Below are 23,146 nucleotides of genomic sequence, written 5' to 3'. Positions count from 1 at the left end.
ACGAACTGGCTACTGTTCTGGCGTTGAGGTTTGTGTTTCGCCGATATTAATGAGTGATTATTGGGTATACTAGTATACGACGATTATATTATGAAGTAGATACAAGCCGAAAACTGTCCAATATGTAAAATATTGAATTTCATGAGGCGCATAGCGCCGAAGGGAATTCAATATTTTACTTATTGGTCAGTTTGAGGCTTATATCTTACTTAAATTACTACTTTTACTATCAAATATCATGCTTTCTATCGAAATACCAAAAAGAATGTATTTTTGTGCTAGAAATGTACAATATTAATGTTTTAGCAATTATTTTTTTCTCACTTGTAACACCGCACTTTGGGGTCAAACGCACTTTGGGGTCCGACCCTAAAGTGCGTTAAACTTCGCACCGCACTTTGGGGTCAAACGCAGTTTGGGGTCAAAATCGAGAAATTGACCCCAAAGTGCGTTAATATGCTACATATCAACGTACTTTGGGTTCAAGAGGTCTAAAGGTGTAATCTGAGTTCTGCTTAAATACTGAGAACTGACTTATTTTCGATCTTCGACATTGAACTATTTGAGGTGGAGTTCAAGATGGCGGTCAATACTTTGATGATGCTTAAGTGATAAAAGTTTCATTAATTTTACCACTTAAGATATCCAATAATAATAATAATTTGTTCATATAACAAAATTACGGTGGCATAAAAGTGACATTTGCATTTATTTTTATTTAAGTTTTGCATACATATTTTTATTTAAGTTTTGCATACATATTTTTTTTCAGTTTTGCATTCATATTTTTTTTTGAGCTTTGCATTCATATTTTATTAAAGTTTTTCGTACATTTTTTATTTTGGTTTTTCGTACATAATTTAGCCAATCAAAACAGCCTTCACATCTCATAACAGCCCATAGTTGAGTATAAAACTAGCACAGTAGTTTGGTCACATTTCGGCCCATTTTTTGGAATCGGCCCAGTCGTTTTTGGCCGCGCAAGTCTGGTTTCGGCCGTTTCGGCCCATTTTTTAAATCATATGTATTTTATATAATTAGTGCATTTTTTTAAAAAATTTATCTACTATTATATTAGTGTCTATTTGGAAAGGGCTGTTGATTGGTGAATGAATATGCACCTCTCAACCCCACCCCCTGAGTATAGCGGGGGCAGGGACATTGACTTTAAACCAAGCCGACCACTGGTAAAATCTTCGCCCTGCGGGGGATATTCAGATAATAACATTCCTGCCTTATGCCCCGGAACAGCGCAGACATCACACGATTCTTTTTTAACCCGCACTCCCCCGGGGGCAAGGGAGGTGGTTACAAATGACTAGTGTATTACAATAATGCACAATAAAATATCTGAATAGGTCCTTATATTCCACTGATTTAGAAAAAAAAAATATATATACATGTATATACATGTACATGACTTGTATATATCAGAGACATAGATAATATCTTATGTCTCTGTACATATATACTATATATATATATATTATATTATATATATATATATATATATTATATATATATGTATATATATATATATATATAATATATATTATATATAATATATATATATATATATATATATATATATATATATATAATATATATACTAAAAAGTGTTATTATCTTTTTGATACCTCCAAAAATGAAAATGTTGGTAATTTGGTAAAATGGCGTTTGCAAATGGGGTACTGTAATTTACAGATGGCGAAGTGTTTGAAAATGGTATTTTACAAATGGCGTAATTATCCAAACCTCTACTTTGCAAATGGCGTCATGTATACTGAAGGACAATGAAAACGCACGCCCGCACTATATGCATTTTATTACATGAAAACAAAACACTAACGACTCCATTAGATATATATCATAACTTTATTACAAAACGCAAACTTAACAACTGGAAATAATGCAAAATGTTTAAAATCAACTGTACACCAGTAAATCGAAGAACCTAAGGTGAAAATCCCAAAATCACTCTTTTTCATCACAGTAATGCAAACTTAACAAAGGCAAAAACCAAAATGAAAATCCAAAACAGAGTCACTCATAAATGTCTATTCGTATTGTCACCGTCGGGATCTTTAGAAACGACAGTGTCCTCCATCAGCGTCTCTTACATATGAACATCGTCGCCTCATAGACCTTACGGTGCGGATAGTCGCCTGTGGAATCTGCCGCCATTCGGCCTGTAGCATAGTGCGAAAACGCTGGTGAAGGCCATAAAATGTAGACCGATGGACACCAAAACGGTTGGCGCTTTGTTTGTAAGATATACCAGACTGAATCTGTGCTAAATCTACCCAGCGATTATTTCTTTGTAGAACCATTGCATACAATTTACAAGCAAGTCTTCAGTAGTGTTTGTCATTTAGCACCTTTTATAGAGGAAAAGTGTGTATATGCAATCTCCATGCGAGCTTTAACGATTTCTTAAACTGACCACTGGCATAATTTAATATTCATTTTCATAAAGATTTTAATTGCTAATTTGTGTCTAACATTTCTAGAAAGGTATTAAAAACAAGGTAATAGTTAACAGTTAAAATTTTTTTCATAAAGTAACCATGAATTGGTTCAATCTGTTTTCTGCTGTGATCTTATCATAATTAACCAAAAGTGTTACTTTTGATTTTTCGAGTACATGTACTGTCTTTATTATGCAATAACTTCATTAAAATGTTATCATTTTTCATAACTTTGGTATCTAAATGACCGGAATGCATTCGGTTTTATTAAACCGTGAAAAAAATATTTAAAAGAAATATATTTTTCTTGTTAAAATCAAATTATCCCGACCGTGCGTTTTTATTGTCCTTAAGTATAAAATTATGTACGAAAAAAAGTAAAAAACAAAACAAAACTAAAATATGTACCAAAAACTCAAATAAAATATGTATGCAAAACTAAAATAAAATATGTATGCAAAACTTAAAAAGAATATGTATGCAAAACTTACAAAGAATATGTATGCAAAACTAAAAAAAGTATGTATTCAAAACTAAAAAAAAATGTATGACAAACATAAAAACAACAACAAAAAATATGTACGAAAAAAAAACAACAAAAAAAAGTATCAAAAACAAAAAAAAAAGTTGCAAATGTCACTTTTTTTGCCACCGTTCAAAATATTTTAGTACAGAAAAATCGTGTATTCCTAAAGTTTAAAGATGCTGCGAAAAATATCCCGTTCTGTCAGTCATTTACTTGATAACTTTTGGTGCCATGTTGAGCTCCATTTTAAATATGTAAGGAATGACATAAAATGCAGTTAATATTTTTTTCCCCTCCGTAACAACCGTTCGCCAGATGCTTTTTTAATGGGAAATCTTACATACTTCTTTAGAAAGATGAATTTAATAATGTTAAAATAATGGTATCAGAGAAATGTAAGATGCTTGTTACCTGAATAAAGAAGCGATAAATGTGAAATTATTTGTCATAAAAGTAGTCAAAACAATGTAGTATTTGACTTCCATATAAATCATGTAAACTACTTATCACTATAACAGTACTGTACTCATCATTGTCAAAAAGCAACAGATGAAAAAGATGGTTCAGGTAATTGGCCAATGTGTATTTTTTTGATAATTTAAAAGAACATCAAAATAAAAAAGCTAAAGAAAAACAAATAAAAGCATAATGGGCCTTTAAAATGTTATTTTTAACCCTCGGGGGGATCGATACCCCACAATCCCCTCTATACCCCCAGTGAGAATTTTACATTATTCTGAAGCTCGCTCTTAATGTGCGACTACTTAAATATATATATATATATAGTTGATATTTTTTGACTGCCTGTACGGACTACTACTTAAAGCCGCATCTTCACCTAGTCAAGTTTCTAATGTGTCACATTTAGCTAAATGAATGGCTATTTTAACATATTATCAGGCAAATTGTTTACTGAAATGTCTTACTAAGATTACCCAGAATTTATACCTTTGTCTATGCAAAGACTATCATATTTCTGTAAAATGTGTAAATAACAGACGGGAAAATGATGCATTTAGCTAAAAACAATGGAGTTAATGAAAGGTGTACATTCTTTTAAAATAAATGGAAAATTTTAGAAAAACATATTTTAAGCTTAAAGCTGCATGCCTCCAGATGAGCCAAAATATTTCAATAAAATCAAACTTGAGAAATATGTACTACGATTATAAGAAATGTAAAATAATTCAAGATTCAAGAAATATTTTACATGTTATGTGCGGTCAATGACTGTGTTTTCAATATTTACAACTATATTCCTACTGCGTTACTAACGCATTAAGGGCTATTTATGCATATTTTGACAACTTTTTGGTAATTTACGTAAATTATAAGTGCCATTGATAATGTGCAAATTGCTTCCTTTTGGTTATTCCACAATATTATACATTTAAATAAATTTTCAAAATTTTCATGAAAATTAGCGTGAATCTGGAGGCGTGCTGCATTGATACAAATTCTTTTTTTGTGTGATTTATTTTGTGAAAGTTCTTCACTTACTAATCAAGACCATTTAAATCCCTATTGATTCAGGGCACATGTTTTGTGTCTATTTAATACCTTGATTTTTGTTTACCATTGGCTTTGACTACACTATATTATTTAAAACATAATGAACATAAATTTTCTCTGACCCCAAAGTGCGGTCGTTTGCCTGATGTGTACATGTTTAACGCACTTTGGGGTTCGCCGACCCCAAAGTGCGTTGAACTTCGCACCGCACTTTGGGGTCAAACGCACTTTGGGGTTAAAATCGAGAAATTGACCCCAAAGTGCGTTAATATGCTACATATCAACGCACTTTGGGTTCTAGAGGTCTAAAGGTGTAATCTTGAGTTCTGCTTAAATACTGAGTTCTGACTTATTTTCGATCTGCGACATTGAAATATTTGAGGTGGAGTTCAAGATGGCGGTCGATACTTTGTTTGATGCTTAAGTGATAAAAGTTTCATTAATTTTACCACTTGAAATATCTAAAAATTGTGTTCATATTAACACAATTACGGTGGCATAAAAGTGACATTTGCATTTTTTTATTTAAGTTTTGCATACATATTTTTTAAGTTTTGCATTTTTTTTTTTTTTTTTTTGAGTTTTGCATTCATATTTTATTGTAGTTTTTCGTACATATTTTATTTTTGTTTTTCGTACATATTTTAGCCAACAAAACAGCCTTCACATCTCATAACAGCCCATAGTTGAGTATAAAACTAGCACAGTGGTTTGGTCACATTTCGGCCCATTTTTGGAATCGGTCCAGTCGTTTATGGCCGCGCAAGTCTAGTTTCGGCCGACCTTTTTCGGCCCATTTTTAATTCATATGTATTTTATATAATCATGTTTTTTATTATTATATACTATTATAGTAGTGTCTATTTGGAAAGGGCTGTTGATTGGTGATCAGTTATTATTCCATGAATATGCTGCACCACTCAACCCCACCCCCTGAGAATAGGGGGGGGGGGCATTGACTTTAAACCAAGCCGACCACTGGTAAAATCTTCGCCCTGCGGGGGATATTCAGATAATAACATTCCTGCCTTATGTCCCGGAACAGTGCAGACATCAAAACACGATTCTTTTTTAACTCGCACTCCCTCTGGGGCAAGGGAGGTGGTTACAAATGACTGGTGTATTACAATAATGCACAATAAAAGATAAAAATAGGTCCTTATATTCCACTGAATTAGAAAAAAATATATATATACATGTATATATATATACTAAAAAGTGTTGTTATCTTTTTGATACCTCCAAAAATGAAATGTTGGTATTTGCAAATGACGTTTGCAAATGGGGTACTGTAATTTACAGATGGCGAAGTGTTTGAAAATGGTGTTTTACAAATGGCGTAATTATCCAAACCTCTACTTTGCAAATGGCGTCATGTAAAATATGTACGGAAAAAGTAAAAAACAAAACAAAAATAAAATATGTACAAAAATCTCAAACAAAATATGTATGCAAAACTAAAATAAAATATGTATGCAAAACTAAAAAAGAATATGTATGCAAAACTAAAAAAAGTATGTATTCAAAACTAAAAAAAAATATGTACGACCACGGATTTATATTATAAATCCATGGTACGTACGACAAACAAAAAAAAACCCCAAAAATATGTACGAAAAAAAAAGTTGCAAAAACAAAAAAAGTTGAAAATGTCACTTTTATGCCACCGTTCAAAATACTCTAGTTCAGAAATTGTGTATTCCTAAAGTTAAAAGATGCTGCGAAAATATCCCGTTCTGTCAGTCATTTACTTGATAACTTTTGGTGCCATGTTGAGGCCCATTTTAAATATGTTGGGAATGAAATAAAATGCAGTTAATTTTTTTTTCCAAAGAACTATAAATATACTCTATTGCAATGTCCTGGTGAAACATCAAGTTTTTCGATCGGACTATAAATAGTGATTTTTACAAATACATTATTAAGTTTATCAACAAACTTAAGTTTTTTGTAAGCTCCGTAACAACCGTTCGCCAGAGACTTTTTTAATGGGGAATCTTACATACTTCTTTAGAAAGAGCAAACATGAATTTTATAATGTTAAAATAACGGTATCAGAGAAATGTAAGATGCTTGTTACCTGAATAAAGTAGCGATGAATGTGAAATTATTTTTCATAAAAGTGGTCAAAACAATGTAGTATTTCCATATAAAATACTTATTCACTATAATTGTACTTTTTGTAAAAAAGCAACAGATGAAAAGGATGGTTCAGGTACTTGACCAATGTGTATATTTGATAATATAAAAGAACATCAAAATAAAAAAGCTTTTAAGAAAAACAAAAAAAAAGCATAATGGGCCTTTAAAATGTTATTTTTAACCCTGGGGGGATCGATACCCCACACTCCCCTCTATACCCCCAGTGAGAATTTTACATTATTCTGAAGCTCCGCTCTTAATGTGCGACTACTTAAATAGTTGATATTTTAGTACTGCCTGTACGGACTACTACTTAAAGCCGCATCTACACTTAGTCAAGTTTCTTATGTGTCACATTTAGCTAAATAAATGGCTATTTTAACATATTATCAGGAATTTTTTTTACTGAAATGTCTAACTAAGATAACCAAGAATTTATACCTTTGTCTATGCTAAGACTATCATATTTCTGTAAAAAGTGTAAATAACAAACGGGAAAATGATGCATTTAGCTAAAAACAATGAAGTTAATGAAAGGTGTACATTCTTTTAAAATAAATGGAAAATTTGAGAAAAACATATTTTAAGCTTAATAATTGATAGAAATTCTTTATTTGGTGATTTATCTAGTGAAAGTTCTCCACTTACTAATCAAGACCATTCAAATCCCTAATGATTCAGACACATGTTTTTTGTCTATTTAATACCTTGATTTTTGTTTACCATTGGTTTTGACTACACTATATTATTTAAAACATAATGAACATAAATTTTCTCTGACCCCAAAGTGCGGTCATTTGCCTGATGTTAAAAAATGCATATGTACCTCTTTAACGCACTTTGGGGTCGAAATTGAACCCCAAAGTGCGTAACGCACTTTGGGGTTGGACCCCAAAGTACGTAACGCACTTTGGGGTCGGACCCCAAAGTGCGTTTGACCCCAAAGTGCGGTGTTACAACGCACAATCAATGTGTTCGATGAGATCAAGACCCAATAAAAATTAATAATTATAATTCGGTCTAGGGTACATGTACGATTGTGAGTGTGTGTTGTGTATAATTGTGTTTGGTTTAATTGCCTTTGTTACAGCCAAAAAACATGAAATCACTTCCAATTCTTTTCGCAATACACCTTAGCTGCATTGGACATGAATTCAATAGAAATCAATGTCGAATTTAGGAAACTGACGTTTCTAGGGCAGTTATGCCGCCTTCCATGTAGATACTTGGCAAAGAAAGTATTCCTCAATCGGTTATTTAGTTTTCTTAACAATGACAGGCAATATGTTGGCTTTATACCTGATTCCTACAAACTGTTACAAAAATATAACCTCCTGACTGTGTTAAACAACTTCGTAAGAACTGGTGAATTTCCGTCAAAGAAAGTTTGGAAAAACATGTTACATATACAAGTACTTATAGCATCGAAACAAGGTAGGACAGAGGCTTTATTGCAACAAAGACCGGGCGCAGTGAATTACTTACCAACACCTTGTAATACATCTGAACTATGGTCAATTACCATAAGTGCACCAGAGTTACGTCCCATGTGCTATGTAGTAGCGTCAGTTATAGGGAAAACAGTCTCCAGGAGATATACTGAACTTTGCCCATTGTGCTCAATATTATGTGGAAATTTACTTGATCATATTATGAACTTTTGCCTGAAATTACTTACACCGCGTACATCCATGTGGAACTAGGAATTTACTTCTATATTAGGTGGATAATGTTGACATGCGAGTGCCAACTTGACGAAATCCTCACTATAACACTAGAAAGTGCGAGAGATGGGCAGTTCACCCCACTTAGAGTTATGTATTTACTGTTTAAAGATGTCTTTAAATATAATCAGTAGTTTTATTTGTTCAAAATAATGCATTATAAATATGTGATTGAAAGAAACTGAATGTCATTCAATATAGGTAACACACGGGATTGACACAATTGTGTAGAACTAATTATACAAATGTATATTGTATGAGTACAATGTATACTTTAATTATTCAGTGACGTAAGAAATGAAACAATCATATTGTTACGGCGTTTAACCTTCAAACATACAGACTCGAAATACAAGATCACAAATATCTTTGTTCATTGTAGTGATATGAAGTATAATTTATTTATATAAAGGTTTGGCTTACAATATTATGATTAACTTAAGTACGTATACATACATATTGCTATGAGTTAGTTTACAATATAGAACAATCTTATGCAACAGGAATGGGGAAAAACAACAAGCAAACAAACATATAAACAATAACGACGACTCATACGTGTGTGCACATACATAAATTGAAGGTAAAACGCCGTAACAATATGATTGTTTAATTTTTTACGTCACTGAATGATTAAAGTATACATTGCACTCATACAATATACATTTGTATCATTAGTTCTACACAATTGTGTCAATCCCGTGTGTTACCTATATTGAATGACATTCAGTTTCTTTCTGAAAAAATATACAATATGCGTTTTATCACCAAGGGGCCCTAAGACATAAATAATGGTCGTTAATTTATAATACCGACAAAGATTACTTTAATTTTTAACCAATATTTTAGATATCACAGCAAATCCTTTCATATCTGAAAGATAGCTGGTCCCCAAGTCACTTACATAACCTTTATATTGGCATAATTTAACGGCGGTGTTGCGACATTTAACGGTAAGGGAAAATTGTGCGACTTTTAACGTTACAGTAGCGACATTTAACGGTAGACGATTTTGCGACATTTAGCGGCGGTTGCGATCTTTAGCGGCAATGGTGCGACATTTAGCGGCGGTTGCGACATTTAGCGGAAAGTGCGACATTTAGCGACTTTGCGACATATAACGGCGCCACAATCAGTACCATCCCAAGGTGTGCACATCGTCGGCACGTTCCGCTTCGCTGCACAAAATTGCGTTAGAGCAAAAAAAAAATAAAAATCTTGTCTGGCCTTTACAGGTCAAACTACTGGTTGGATTTCCACCAAACTTTACAGGAGTGATCAGTACCAATCCTAGTTCTGCACATAACCGGCACGTTCCACTTTGCTTCACAAAATGGCCACGCCACCATAGCTAAAAATGAAAAAATCTTGTCCGGCTTTCAAAGGTCTAATGTGATTTCTATCAAACTTTACAGGAGTGGTCGGTACCATCCCCAGTTGTGCACATCGCTGACACGTTCCGTTTCGCTGCACAAAAATTGTCGCCAGAGCTAAAAATAGAAAATCTTGTCGGCTTTCACAGGTCAAACTACTGGTGGGATTTCAACTTAACCTTGTTTAATCCCTTGTTGTGCACATCGCCGGCATGTTCCGCTTCGCTGCGCTAAGTGGCACCAAAGCTTAAAATAGAAAAATCTTGTCCGGCCTTCACAGGTCAAATTACTGGTTGGGATTTCAACTAAACTTTACAGGAGGGAGTGACCATACATACTTTTGGGAGAACAAAACCCCTCTAGTTTTTCCCTACGCGAGAGTGTGAAATGTATATAACCTTTATGTTGTCTCAACTTCAGACAGTTATATAGACAAGTCAAAGGAAGTGCAGGTTTAAGGAACCATTACATAGAGACCATGGAGAAGTGAGTTATCAAAGATCTACCACCCAACCTTGCGTGATTTACTTATACAGCCCAGTGTCTTCATTATTTGGTAGGGAAATACATTGGCTGATACTTTTACATTGGTAGGAGAATTGGTGACATGGGCCAAGGTAATGAGAATATTAAAATAAATTTTTACACTTTTGCTTAGTAAGCCTTTTTAGCTCGACTTTTAAAAAAATTTGATGTATTGTTACAGTCATGTCGGCATTCCCGCTGCCGTTGCTGTCTTGATCATGATATTTTAAGTTATCGGTGTATTGTCTTCATACTTGGCTACAATAATCCTTGCTTTAAGGCATTAAGTCGACCAGACTAACCCTGACCTTCATTCATAAATGACTCTGAATTTCAAATTTGCTTTTTTTTCTTTTCCTATTTTTGGTATTAGTGGCTATAACGTTGTTATTTATAGATGGATTAACTTCTAATGAACACACAAAATCCTCTATGTCAGGACCATCTTGTATTTAAAACTCAAATTGACATTGACTCATGTATGACCTGACATTGAAGCCAAGTTTTTTTTTTAATTTCACTGATTATTGCTATAATTGGCTGTAACTTTGTTATTAATCAATGGATAATTTTCATACTTGGACAAAACAAGCTTTTGGACAAGACATTTTTAAAGGTTGCACTGACCTTGAGCGTTAAGTGACCTTGACCGGCAAGGTCAAATTATTGAATTTTGGTTATCATAATTTTGATATTTAAGTACGTATTTGATTCATATGTGGACAAAACGGCCCTTGTGACCAAACACACATGTAGAGTAATTTAGATATGACCTTCACTTTTGGACAAAAACAAGTGTGATTAAACAAACCTATTAAAATTGATTAAATGAAAATTTATTTTTGGCTTTAAGTTTCTTTTAAAGGATTGTTAAAACCGTTTATTTGTTTGCTCTTATAAAAGTCGAAAAGTCGATTGTTTCCCCTCCCGGCGGTGGCTCTTGTTTATAGACCGATGTCTTTCATATTTAGTAGGGAGACACTTTCAGTTGTTCTCTAACTTTGGGTGGAGTTAGGGATCACTTATGTCAAGATCACTGGAGCTAAGAAAAGATGTTTATAGTTTTGTACTTACAGCCTTCATTGGAAAATATGCATTGACTACATTGACAAATATACAGGTTCTGGTATTTAAGAGATATTTTTGGCTTATATAAATATAGACGTTACATTAAAGCAATCTTTCTGCATATATTATTACTTAACTAAGGTGTTGTACCGAGATAGGTACATAGTTTCGTTGACCATTCTCGTATTATCTTTTACTGTATGTATTATCTTTTTCAATATTTTGTTAAAACTTCATGAAAATTTAAAACAAAACCCACTATTTGCTCATTATTTAAAAGTACATGTATAAAACATACTAGTATTGCACTTTTATTAGACTACTATTTTTCGCACAAACGGAATCGGCATTTGTGTTGGAAAAAGGTAAGAATTCCTTACATGCCTGCGTCATATACAAACGAGTATTTCACAAACAAGTGATGTGACATTTTAGATACTCCCTTTTCAATCAAAATATCTACATTTTAAAAGGTACTATTCAAATGAAAAAAACCTAACATGTCAAAATGTTAAGATTGATCAAAATGGCTGTTTTGACTTAAATGTCATTAATTGGCGAGATGAGTCTAAAGAACAACATAAAGAGCCATTCAAATTGTCAAAAATGATTTTTTTAAAATATATTTTTATCTTTTATATAACGCGAAATTTCTTATTTATTTTAATATGAAGGTTTTTATCATATTTATAACATTTCTAACATAACTGCCTGCTAGGTCATTGAGAAAAAAAGCTTTCTAAATGTCAGTTTTCTTTTTTTATATACATGTGTATATATTTTAAATAAGATATGTCTTTAAAAGTGACTTAGCAGTCCTATTCCAATTCTTTTCCAAACTTTTAAAAGATTAAAAGTTTAGGCCGCTAGCCAACTTTACAAAAATGGTTAAATGAAAAAGTTATCTGAAAGTGATTTTTTCTTTTTATATACCTTTTGAATATCAAGAATAGTCTTAAGAACTTCATAAAGTCCCGTTTTTATCATATTTATAACATTTCTACAACTGTACAATTTTCTGGCTGCCAAGTCGCTAGAGTAAAAAAATCTGTTTTGTTTCTTTTATATAACTGTTAAATGATAAGATATGTCTTTAAAAGTTAATTAAGAGTCGTTTTTCAATTCTTTTCGAAACATCAAAGTGATTTTTTATTTTTATATATCCTTTAGATAATAAGAATTGTCTTAAGAATAATGTTAAATTTTTTAAGTTCACAAAAGGGCTAATTTTTTTTTATAAATTCATGTTATAGGCCGTAGAGAGAGTCTAATTATACAGTATTGGCTTGACTATTCGGAAGGTAATGTCACAAGGGTGTTTTATTGAGTATAATAATACTAATTACCTATGAATACATAAATTTGACAGAAAAGGTACAAAGGCTTGTTATTAAGATGTTTTATCAAGTAAACCACTGATTTATTATTATGAATGCATAAAATTGTCCCAAAAAAGGCACAAACCCTTCAGTAGTTATTTAGATAACAGCTTACAAGCAAAACTTTACCATGAATTTCTAAGTTGAAAAAGGGGAGAAAAATCAGCCTAAATGCAAGATAGAATTATGGATCTTTGTCAGTGACCTACAATTATGACCCTAAATGCATATGTGAAGTTTTAAATAAATATCTTTAATAGTTATTGAGATATGTAAAACTTGCATGTAAACATTAACCAAGAGACTAAGTAGAAAAGGGGATATAAATCTGCCTTAATGTAAGATAGCGTTATGGAACTTGGTCAGTGACATACAAATTTGACCCTCAAATTATGACCCTAAGTGCATGTGTAAAGTTTCAGTGTTTTTTTTCTTTATATAACTACTACCCTAAAACGGTACCATTCCCAATAGAAAATAGACATTAAAATTCCCAATTTCCAATGTTAAACTCCCAAAATGGCTGTTCAAAATGCCCAAAAGGTCAAGTGATTTTTCTAAAATCATTTAAATCCAACATATTCATATAAATCACCATACAGTAGTTCTATTTTGACAGTAGAAGCTGTTAGCTATCTTTATTCATGATGTCTAATCTCATTTGTAGCTGAAAAAATGCATTAAAAAAATTCCCAATTTTAGTCAAAATAACGCATTTTTTCCCAATCACTCTGGTACCGGCACCATTCCCAAAGTAGAGAAAAAAAACGCTGAGTTTCAAGTAAATATCTTTGAAGACCTTTAACCTTTAACCAAAATTTCTAAGTTTCAAAGGGGCAAATAATTCTGCAAATATTGCAGACAGAGTTATGCAATTTTGCAAACTGATGTACATTGTTACTATAAAAAAGTAATTTAAATTTCAATTGAATATCTCAAGCAATAATTGAGATATTTGACTTTACTAAAAAACTTTTACCAAAATTTCTAAGTTCCAAAGGGGCATAATTCTGTCAATATTGTAGGCAGAGTTATCCAACTTGTCAATCTGATGTACCTTGTTACTTTAAATAAGTATTGTATGTTTCAATTGAATATCTCAAGCAATAATTGAGATATTTGACTTTACAAAAAACTTTAACCAAAATTTCTAAGTTAAAAAGGGGCATAATTCTGTCAATATTGTAGGCAGAGTTATCCAACTTGTCAATCTGATGTACCTTGTTACTATAAATAAGTATTGTATGTTTCAATTGAATATCTCAAGCAATAATTGAGATATTTGACTTTACAAAAAACTTTAACCAAAATTTCTAAGTTATAAAGGGGCATAATTCTGTCAATATTGTAGGCAGAGTTATCCAACTTGTCAATCTGATGTATCTTGTTACTATAAATAAGTATTGTAAGTTTCAATTGAATATCTCAAGTAATGATTGAGATATTTGACTTTACAAAAAACTTTAACCAACGCAGACGCCGACGCGGACGCTGACGCCGACGCCGACGCCGACGCTGGGGCGACTACAATAGCTCTCATATTCTTCGAATAGTCGAGCTAAAAAAATGCTCAAAGTGATTTTTTTCTTTTTATATGAGCCTCGTTACCGCCGTAAATGTCACGTGGTATTGCCTGAATAAAATCTAGTCATTCTAAATTTAGAACTTCAATTGCATTCCGGGTTTGTAATCTTTACTAATATCGAGGTATTTTGTTCAGGCCTAACCCTGTTGGTTAAAATTGAAGTAAATAATTTAGCGAAAATCTTCTCGCCGAAACAGTCCTATATATTAATTCCACTACTCGGCAGTCAGATTTATTTGTGTAGTATTCGGTAATCGACATCGCTAAAAATAGCATTTTCATTTATTAAATCAAATTCATCCGCGTAATCTGTGATTGTGCTTTTATTGACAATTCTATAAGACAACGCTACTTTTAAACTTTGAATGCGTTGTAATTTGTTGGATACTTGTAACAAAATAAAAATATTTTTTTCTTTTAAATCGCTAGTTTTAAGCTGTTTTGAGAACTACTTGTTGTTAGGTTTGTCGTGAAATTCTGTGTCAGAGATTGAATGTCAGCTTTGTGTTTACTGACCTTCGGGTTAGAAAATACAAAAATAAAAAAAATTCTCAAAGTGATTTTTTTCTTTTTATATATCTTTTAAATAATAAGAAATGTCTTTAGAACTTCATTAAATGCCGTTTCATTGTTTGAATAACATTTCTGCAACATTAATTTTTTTGGCCGCTGGCCGCCAACTTCACAAAATGATAAAATAAAAAAAATTCTCAAAGTGATTTTTTTCTTTTTATATGAGCCTCGTTACCGCCGTAAACAGTCACCCTCGAGCTAGATATTCCGGTCTGTACCGGCAGCCGGTGTAAGATTCATATATTATATATCCTTTAAATAATAAGAAATGTCTTTAAAACTTCATTAAATGCAGTTTTATTGTTTAAATAACATTTCTGTAACATTAAAATTTTTGGCCGCCAGCCAATGGGCCACCCGGCCGCTACTTTCACGCCGCCAGCCGCTAGGCCGCCCACTTCACGCCGCTGGCCGCCGGCCGCTATGCCGCTGGGCCGCCAACTTCACACATCTCCGAAATACTATTATTAAAACAATTCCTTGTGGAGGACAACTTACATTGTAACATATGTAAGCTGTAGCCTTTTTCGTAATGTTAACGTAGGCCTATGGGAGTTATTCTTACGGTTATTGCAAGTGTACCACGTGACCAAGAAATTTATACTGTTACAGGGGTAACAGTACTTTTTAACAGTATAAAATCTGGTCACGTGGTTTATTTTCTAAATAAAATAAAATAAAATGGCCGCCATTTTTTCTCTCGATTCATTGTTATTTTCGAAGTTTACCACAATAGGGCATCACAAGAATTACTATGACCACCCATAAAATTTAGTTGCTTGCACCCTGGAGTGCTTTTCGCGTATAAAATATCTTTTTGTTTTACAACGGCTTGCCACTGACGGGGTTTGATCCCTAAAATACTAGTCCAACGCGTTAACCTTTCGAACTCGCCGCCATCATTTGGTTTTCTTCAAACCTTGTCATTATAATATATATTTCAGTGATTTTATCTTTCTCTCTAGAAACTAGCTGAGATATGCAAATAAAAAGTATGGTTGTGTTTAAAAACAGACAGAAATGTACATAAATGATCCAAAAGTAAACATCCGTTTTCACCGGAAGTAATTGTGTGTCCAACTAGAACATTCAGACTATAACAATTTTAATCAGTGAAACATTATAAATATGCTGGACAGACATTAGGATATCATCGTTATTTTGAAAACACATAAATCAAAAAACCATGCGAAGAATATTCTGGATACAGAAGGATCAGATTTCACTGATCATAACTCTAAATAAAACAGCTTATTGTACGTTTCGTAGATATCATCACTAACTAAAGATAAAAGAAAAAAATCAAGTAGGCCTACTGCACAGTACATTTAAAACTTGCAAGGCAAGGTAAGGACAGTTTAGTTATTGTTACGCTTGGTTTATTTTTGTTACAGTTAGATTTATTTAACAATTTCATATGGTCACAGTATTTGTTCGGGGTAATAAAATAAATAACACATGGGTTTGTGAGTAACAGTAAAAATATCATCCCTCGTACACAGGAGGAAATGTTGTTTTAAGAGTTTGACGCCAGTTTTTGAAGGACGCATTGACGTACGACGAGTGATCACAAAAGCTCACCTCTGAGCACTTTATGCTCGGGTGAGCGAAAAACAAAGCCATTCCGTTTGTTTAAAACATTTATCTAGTGGTGATCAAGGCTTTTAGTATAGGATAGATCATGAGTACCAGCTGGATGTGAGATTTATCAACGAGCGAAGCGAGTTGATAAATCTCACATCCAGCTTGTACGAGCGATCTATCTGACTTAGACCACAGCTGTTTTCTCTCGGCCAATCAGAGTAGTTTAAAAGTGTTTGATATATCCCACACATCACAGTAAAGTGTTTGATATAACTATCATGTTTGTTTTCAACTGAAAGAAAAACCCCGTTATGTGCACGCTCAATGCGGGGAAAATTTTTTATGTACATGTATATAGTAAAGTTTATAGTGTAATCCCCTTCTTAAAAATTAACAGTTAGCAATAGTCCTTTGACCAATTTATTTCGTCAGTTCATCATTTTACAAGAATAGTTACTGTATTTGTAAATAAGAAAAAACAAGCAATAATGAAATGAAATGCGTTTATCAATCTATTTAAATCTATATATGTATCCACATTTTACGACCGCTTTTGTGCTAATATTTTAGGCACTGACTGCCTTGTGCATTATGCCCGGCTCACTCTTAATAGCAGACACTGTAGATGTACATTCATTTTCGGTTTGGGATGAGGGGATTCCACTGGTGGGCAGGGGGTGGAGTTTCCGAACGGTGACTGGACTGCGTTTGCAACGCTAAGGCAATGTTATGCTTTAAGGCTTCAGAGGGACGTTTGGAATATTTTTTTTTAGTTCATGAATGAGGTAAAAAAGACAATGCAGGATGTATATAAAGCATACAACAAAAACACGAATCTATATGTCGAGTAAAATATTTTAACTTCAGCCGGACAACCAATCAATATCCTGAACCCTAGGGTTGTTTAAGCATTAAAGAAAACGTTAAATGAAAGTTACCTGCCCGTTTCTCCAAGAGCCCACTCTTGAGAAAAGCAGCCATCGCCCATGATTTCTGTCTAAGAGTAGTTTTCGGTAAGCAGTTTTGCTTCTTGACTTCATATTCAAGCGCTGTGTACGTTGTTATGTCATTTAATCATTTAAATGAAGAATCAACAGGAATAACAACAAAATCTCTCAACTTGCAAAATTGTAATGCAATCACATTCAGAAATGTTAAATTCTTCCCAAATTTCTTCTTACTGCACCTTTGTGATGGAATGTGAAATCTATCATTCATAACATTGTGTATACAGTAACTTATGAAAGAACATGAATTATGCCATTTTCTCGTGCTTTTTTTGCCTACAATAAGGCCAAATAGATTGAGTAAGAAATATTTGGATGTCCCTATGTCATTGTCGGAGAAAAAAAATCGATTACGCATGTAAAATCTTCACCTTAAACAGAGAAAACTACCTGTGGTCTAAGAAATGATATACAATTGACAATCAATTTAGAACACAACTTTTGTGTTGATATAATACTTACTTTGGATTTGAGACTGCCAGACACCATCAACCGCTCCCCATAGAGCCACATAACCAAGGATCTTGAATAAGTTCTCTGATGTTGGGGACCATATGTATAACCAAACTAGTAAACCAAGTGTAACCAAGAATGCTTAAAAGAAGAATATATATTAAATTAATTTGAACGATTAGTTCATTAAATATGGTGTATCTAGCATGTTTTATAGATTGAATACGCCTGGTGTATATATTGAAGAAAAGTTCCTATTTGACTATTAAGATATTGTAAAATAAACGCGTAATCAAACTCATAATGTTATACACACAATATTCAAATTGATCCTTACAACCCAGAGAAAGTAAAAGTTATCAGTTTATATATCTCGTGTGTCACATTTTAGTAATAAAAATCTGATAAATAAAACCAAAATTTTGTTGCACTTTGCGCTGAAAAATATCTATAGAATGAGAGGAAACGTTCTAAACCGAACACCAATATCTTTAATTAATTCAGTCATTAAGTGTCACAATGCAGCGCCAAACAGCGCGTGCAAAAACGTCAAAAAAAAGAACTCTATATAAAAAAGTTACATTAAACTGCTATTTCGCTTGAAAAAAAAAAATAAATAAAAAATAAAACAAAAACAAAAATTCTTTATCACGTTTTCAAAATTTGTTATTCTAAAAATGTTTTTGAAAACGATAGATTTTACGATAGATTTCAGAACGTTGCTATTGTGTTATTTTTATGCTCGGAAGTGAAGACAAATATAACCACCAAACAAAAACATATATAACAACATAATAATATATATATTTTTTGTTTTTTTTTGTTTGTTTGTTTTGTGTTTTACGTCACAGTCATATCGCGACGTGAAGACCTCAGGTACCCTTCCGTGCATTATTTCAGGCACGGACGGGCACCGAGTAGAACAACCGACATTCCGTAAGCTAGCTGGATAGCTTCCTCACATGAAAGAATCCAAAGTCCCTGTCGGGATTCGAACCAACAGAGGTGAGGTGCAAGTGGTTTGAAGTAAACGAAGGTGCCCTTCCATGCATTATTTCAGGCACGAACGGGCACCGAGTAGAACCACCGACGTTCCGTAAGCTAGCTGGATAGCTTCCTCACATGAAAGAATCCAAAGTCCCTGTCGGGATTCGAACCCACAGAGGTGAGGGGCAAGTGGTTTGAAGTCAACGACCTTAACCACACGCCACGGACGCCCCTATATATATTTGAAACTTTATATATATAGACTCGGGGGTCATCTATCAATTTTTGTCAAAGATTAGACCCTTTCAAGCCAAAGTTTTAATCGATATACTGCGCATATGATATAATTAATATAATTTGTAGTGCCTCAAATTACAACAAATATCAAAACTATAGCAGTTTAAACGTTTCCCTCGTGTACAATTACGCGGTAATAGAAATCTCGTTGGAGGAAACAACAACTGATTGTTAGTGTCATTTCGATCTCTTTTAACTATAATTTTGATATTCGTGAAGTTGGCAGCCTAGCAGCCTGAAGTTGGCAGCCTAACAGCCTGGGAGCCTAACAGCCTGAAGTTAGCAGCCTAGCAGTCTGGCAGCCTAGCAGCTTAAAGAAAACTAAAAATAGTACAAACATGAAAACGGTGGGAAATACATCAGTAGCACTTCCTTAGATCACTCCACGTATTTCTTCAATATCGTGATCTTTATTTTTTAAGATGTTGAACTTTATCTTAACATATTTTTTTTCATTCTGACGCATCTAAATTTGTGAAATTGGCAGCCTAAAGAAAACTGAGGATGAACAACCTTAATGTGTAAATTGTAGTAAAGGAAGGAATTTTTGCTGCGACCAAATTTAACAGAATTATGGCCCTTTGTTGATTTTTAGTTTTCAACTTGTGGCACATGTAGTCCAAAAAATATTTGACCTAGAGTCATAAGATTGACAGAACAGTGGCGTGTGGGGGCATCCGTGTCCTATGGACACATTTCTAGTTTTCTTTAAATTCAAATAAAGATGGTTTTTATACAGCATAGACAGAAAAAAAAGCACATTTAGTATCTAGCCTTTCTTGCATATCAGACTGGCGTTGCCGTGAGTTTTACCCATGCCGGAAATTTCAATTGGCATTGGGGGTGCCAGATGAGTCGCGTGCTGTACAATGGCACGCTCAGGATGACGTCATTTTACCGTTATGAATGAAGTTGTAATTTATACGCTGTTATAAGAAAGTAGTTACGGTTGTAATTATATAAATTTCCATTGAAATTAAAGATGAAAAATTCAAAAAGTAGATAAAGAATTTAAAATATAATGGAATATGGTAGAATATGCAAGAAAAAATAAAGGATTAAAGCAAAAAAGGGTATATCTTCGTTTCTATGAAGACTTTCAGGTAATAATTTACGCTGAAGACTTGATAGCATCTGTTTTAGGTTAGAATGCACAACACTTCACCAGAATCGACGTTTTCAATGTTAAATTTGGTCCGGAGAGAAGTTGTCTCCAGTTTTCCAGCTACCCCGAGTGACTGCGTCGCACGGTATTTCCATCAAATTGTCCACCAACAGGCAATATCTTTACATGTGCATACTCTGAAAACACATCGCTAGCTAACTGCATTCCGATATTTTTACATAAATTAATGTAAAAATCTGTAATCTTCAAAAATTATGAAAAACTCACCTTGTTTATCGTGTCACACGTCATAGATGGGTGCTCACAACGAGGAACGGAAGTTGCTCACAACATTTTTACCGATGGACATTTTACACTCGTTGTGAGTTAAACGGGCGTGCAATATACACAATATACACAATATACACAATACATAAGTTTCTTGGGGTGTCTTGGGGTAGTCATGGGACTAAAAATGTGTATCTTTCTGTCCCAGAGTAGTCTTGGGGTATAATGGGGTGTCTTGGGGTAAATAGACCGACCCCATTTAGATTTACCCTTGTCCGTCCGTCCGTTCTCTTTTTGTGTCGCATGTAGCTCAAAAAGTATTTGACCTAGAGTCATGAAACCTTACAGGAATGTTGATTAGCATGTGAAGTTGTGCACCTGGGTATTTTTGTGTGGGTATATTTAGCTTTGAAGTATGGGAACCAACATATTACCGAATGGCTCCGAACATAGCCGACTGGTTCCCATCTTCAAAGCGCAGCGCATTTTGCACACGGCAAAGCTGGGGCCACGTTTGAATAAAATATGGAAAGATATTGTAAATGGAGTAAAACGGCGATAATCTTGATGTTTATTTCGGCTGTTGAGTTGTTTATATTACCGCTGAAGTTTAAAATTGACCATCATCGTGAAGAATTATATCTTCTGTGTCGATGGACCAAAGGATTATATGAAAATATTGGAAATGGAATAAAATACATGGTGATTATGACGGTAGGGGTGCGGATTATTTCCGGCGAACATTTTTATCTTGTGTATTATTATAGACGTTGAAATATGAATTTTTTTCAAAACGGCTTATATTAAGTTTTTTTTTGATATATATGATCAGTACATGTGCTGGGATTGACAAATGTGCATTTTATATGGATTTTAAAGGCGTTTTGAGCTCCACACCTGGACAAAGATATTCGGCAGTTTTACGTGCAATCAAAATTAAAAGCCGGATAATTTGAAGAACCAATATGGGAACAAGGCCTGTTATATAACGTAACCTTGTTACATATACATGTAGGAAATTTTGGTAAAATTATGCCTATCTTGGACTTTCATTTAAAGATGCTTTAAAAATATGTGTTCATGGATATGTGTGCTTGCGTGTTTGTGTTAAAAATAAAATGATATTTTAATAATACCCATTTTGTCAATCAAATGCTATGGATTTTGGAGGCTGCGTTCTTTTTTATATACTACATGAAGTAGGTACGAGACTTCGATGTTTCGGTTTTTTATGTGAAAAAGTTTTTTAACTACCGTAAAGAACGTCGGTCGTTCTACTCAGGTGCCCCTTCGTACCTTTATTTATACTCAAAGGGGCACTTGTAAAACTGGAAAGTCGCCACATGATCATGTCAGTTTTGGCGAGCCGTGAAACCTGGTACATATGATATCTATGTCCCAGGTGAAACCAAACCAAAAAGGACCTATTTTACCTGAATTAAAAGTTATTTTTAAAGCTTCATGTCTTTAAACATTAAAAATTTAAGCCATGGCAACTACATTTTTATTTGTTTGGGTCGTCAGACCAAACAAATAATGGTAGCGAAATTTCAGACTCTGATATGCTTATTTGCAAAATCAGAAAGTAGTCCGAACTCCTCGAAGCGGTTACTTACCTTTATAAGTACTCTAATGCCGAAAAAAATAAGGGGAGATCACTGCGTAAAGATTGTCAAATGACAGGCGCATTTATTTTCAAGCCTTCTCGGGGGAAGAAAAAGTAGTTCCCGATTGGTCAAAGATTTCAAATATTGTGTAATTCTTTACAGATATACATGATTATTTACATCATTGTTAAACGAAATAAATAAGGGTTACAAACCCTAATTTAGAATGATATGGTTTTCTTTAGGCTGTTATCTTATAACTTTCCCGTGGTCGAGGCCCCGGAGGGGTTACACGCTCGTTTAGGAAGAGAGATGTCCTGAGTTAAAATCCCAGTTAAGGCAACTCATGTTTTTTTAATTGTTTAAGCCAAATAAACATTGAATTGAATATCGGTGTTGCAATTATGTAATTTACTACAGTTATAACACTGGAAACAGCATCGGTGGCACTATACAAAAACAAATTGATTTATAATCTCATAACCTTCACCTTTCTGACATTCTCAGACCCAAACATATTCAGCGCCTTCTATGCTTTAATTTAATTAAACATGACCATGATATTGCAAAATTGTACCTACTGACTTACTTATTATTAACAAAATATAAATATATATAATGTTATCGAGTAATGATATTTTTCAGCGATTTAGGTCATGACCTTGTTTTGTTTTTTCAGGATGAAGCAAAAAGACATATCTTACACTTCCCTAAAACTAAAAGAAATAAAAACAAAAAAACAACAACAACAACAATAAACAACAATAAACACAGCATTATAACAACATTGTTTTCTATAGAACAATCATTTTAAACGCAACTACATGATTCTGTGAAGATCGAAGTGTTTAACATACCATAGGACAATTAAATGGAGGTTGTAAATACAAGTTTGCTTCTTTAAAAAGAAGCATGCGAGAGGTCTTTTTGCTGCTGTCGAAAA

At 33.5% G+C, this 23,146-nt stretch overlaps 1 protein-coding gene across 1 annotated transcript in view; it reads right to left on the bottom strand.

The window, feature by feature from the left end:
• The window catches only part of LOC132739325 (protein unc-93 homolog A-like), a 98,836-nt gene that overhangs the window by 28,487 nt on the left and 47,203 nt on the right, over positions 1-23,146 (bottom strand). The window contains exon 4 of the mRNA XM_060727016.1: positions 17,929-18,060. Within this exon, the coding sequence (XP_060582999.1) occupies positions 17,929-18,060 (132 nt within the window). The remainder of the gene's footprint in view (positions 1-17,928; positions 18,061-23,146) is intronic.

The sequence above is a fragment of the Ruditapes philippinarum genome, unplaced genomic scaffold, assembly GCF_026571515.1.
Source record: "Ruditapes philippinarum isolate M1 unplaced genomic scaffold, ASM2657151v2 ctg157_1_1_1_1, whole genome shotgun sequence".
Lineage (NCBI taxonomy): Eukaryota > Metazoa > Mollusca > Bivalvia > Venerida > Veneridae > Ruditapes > Ruditapes philippinarum.
Note: the sequence above shows the minus strand (reverse complement) of the source record. Positions and strands in the feature narration are given on the sequence as shown.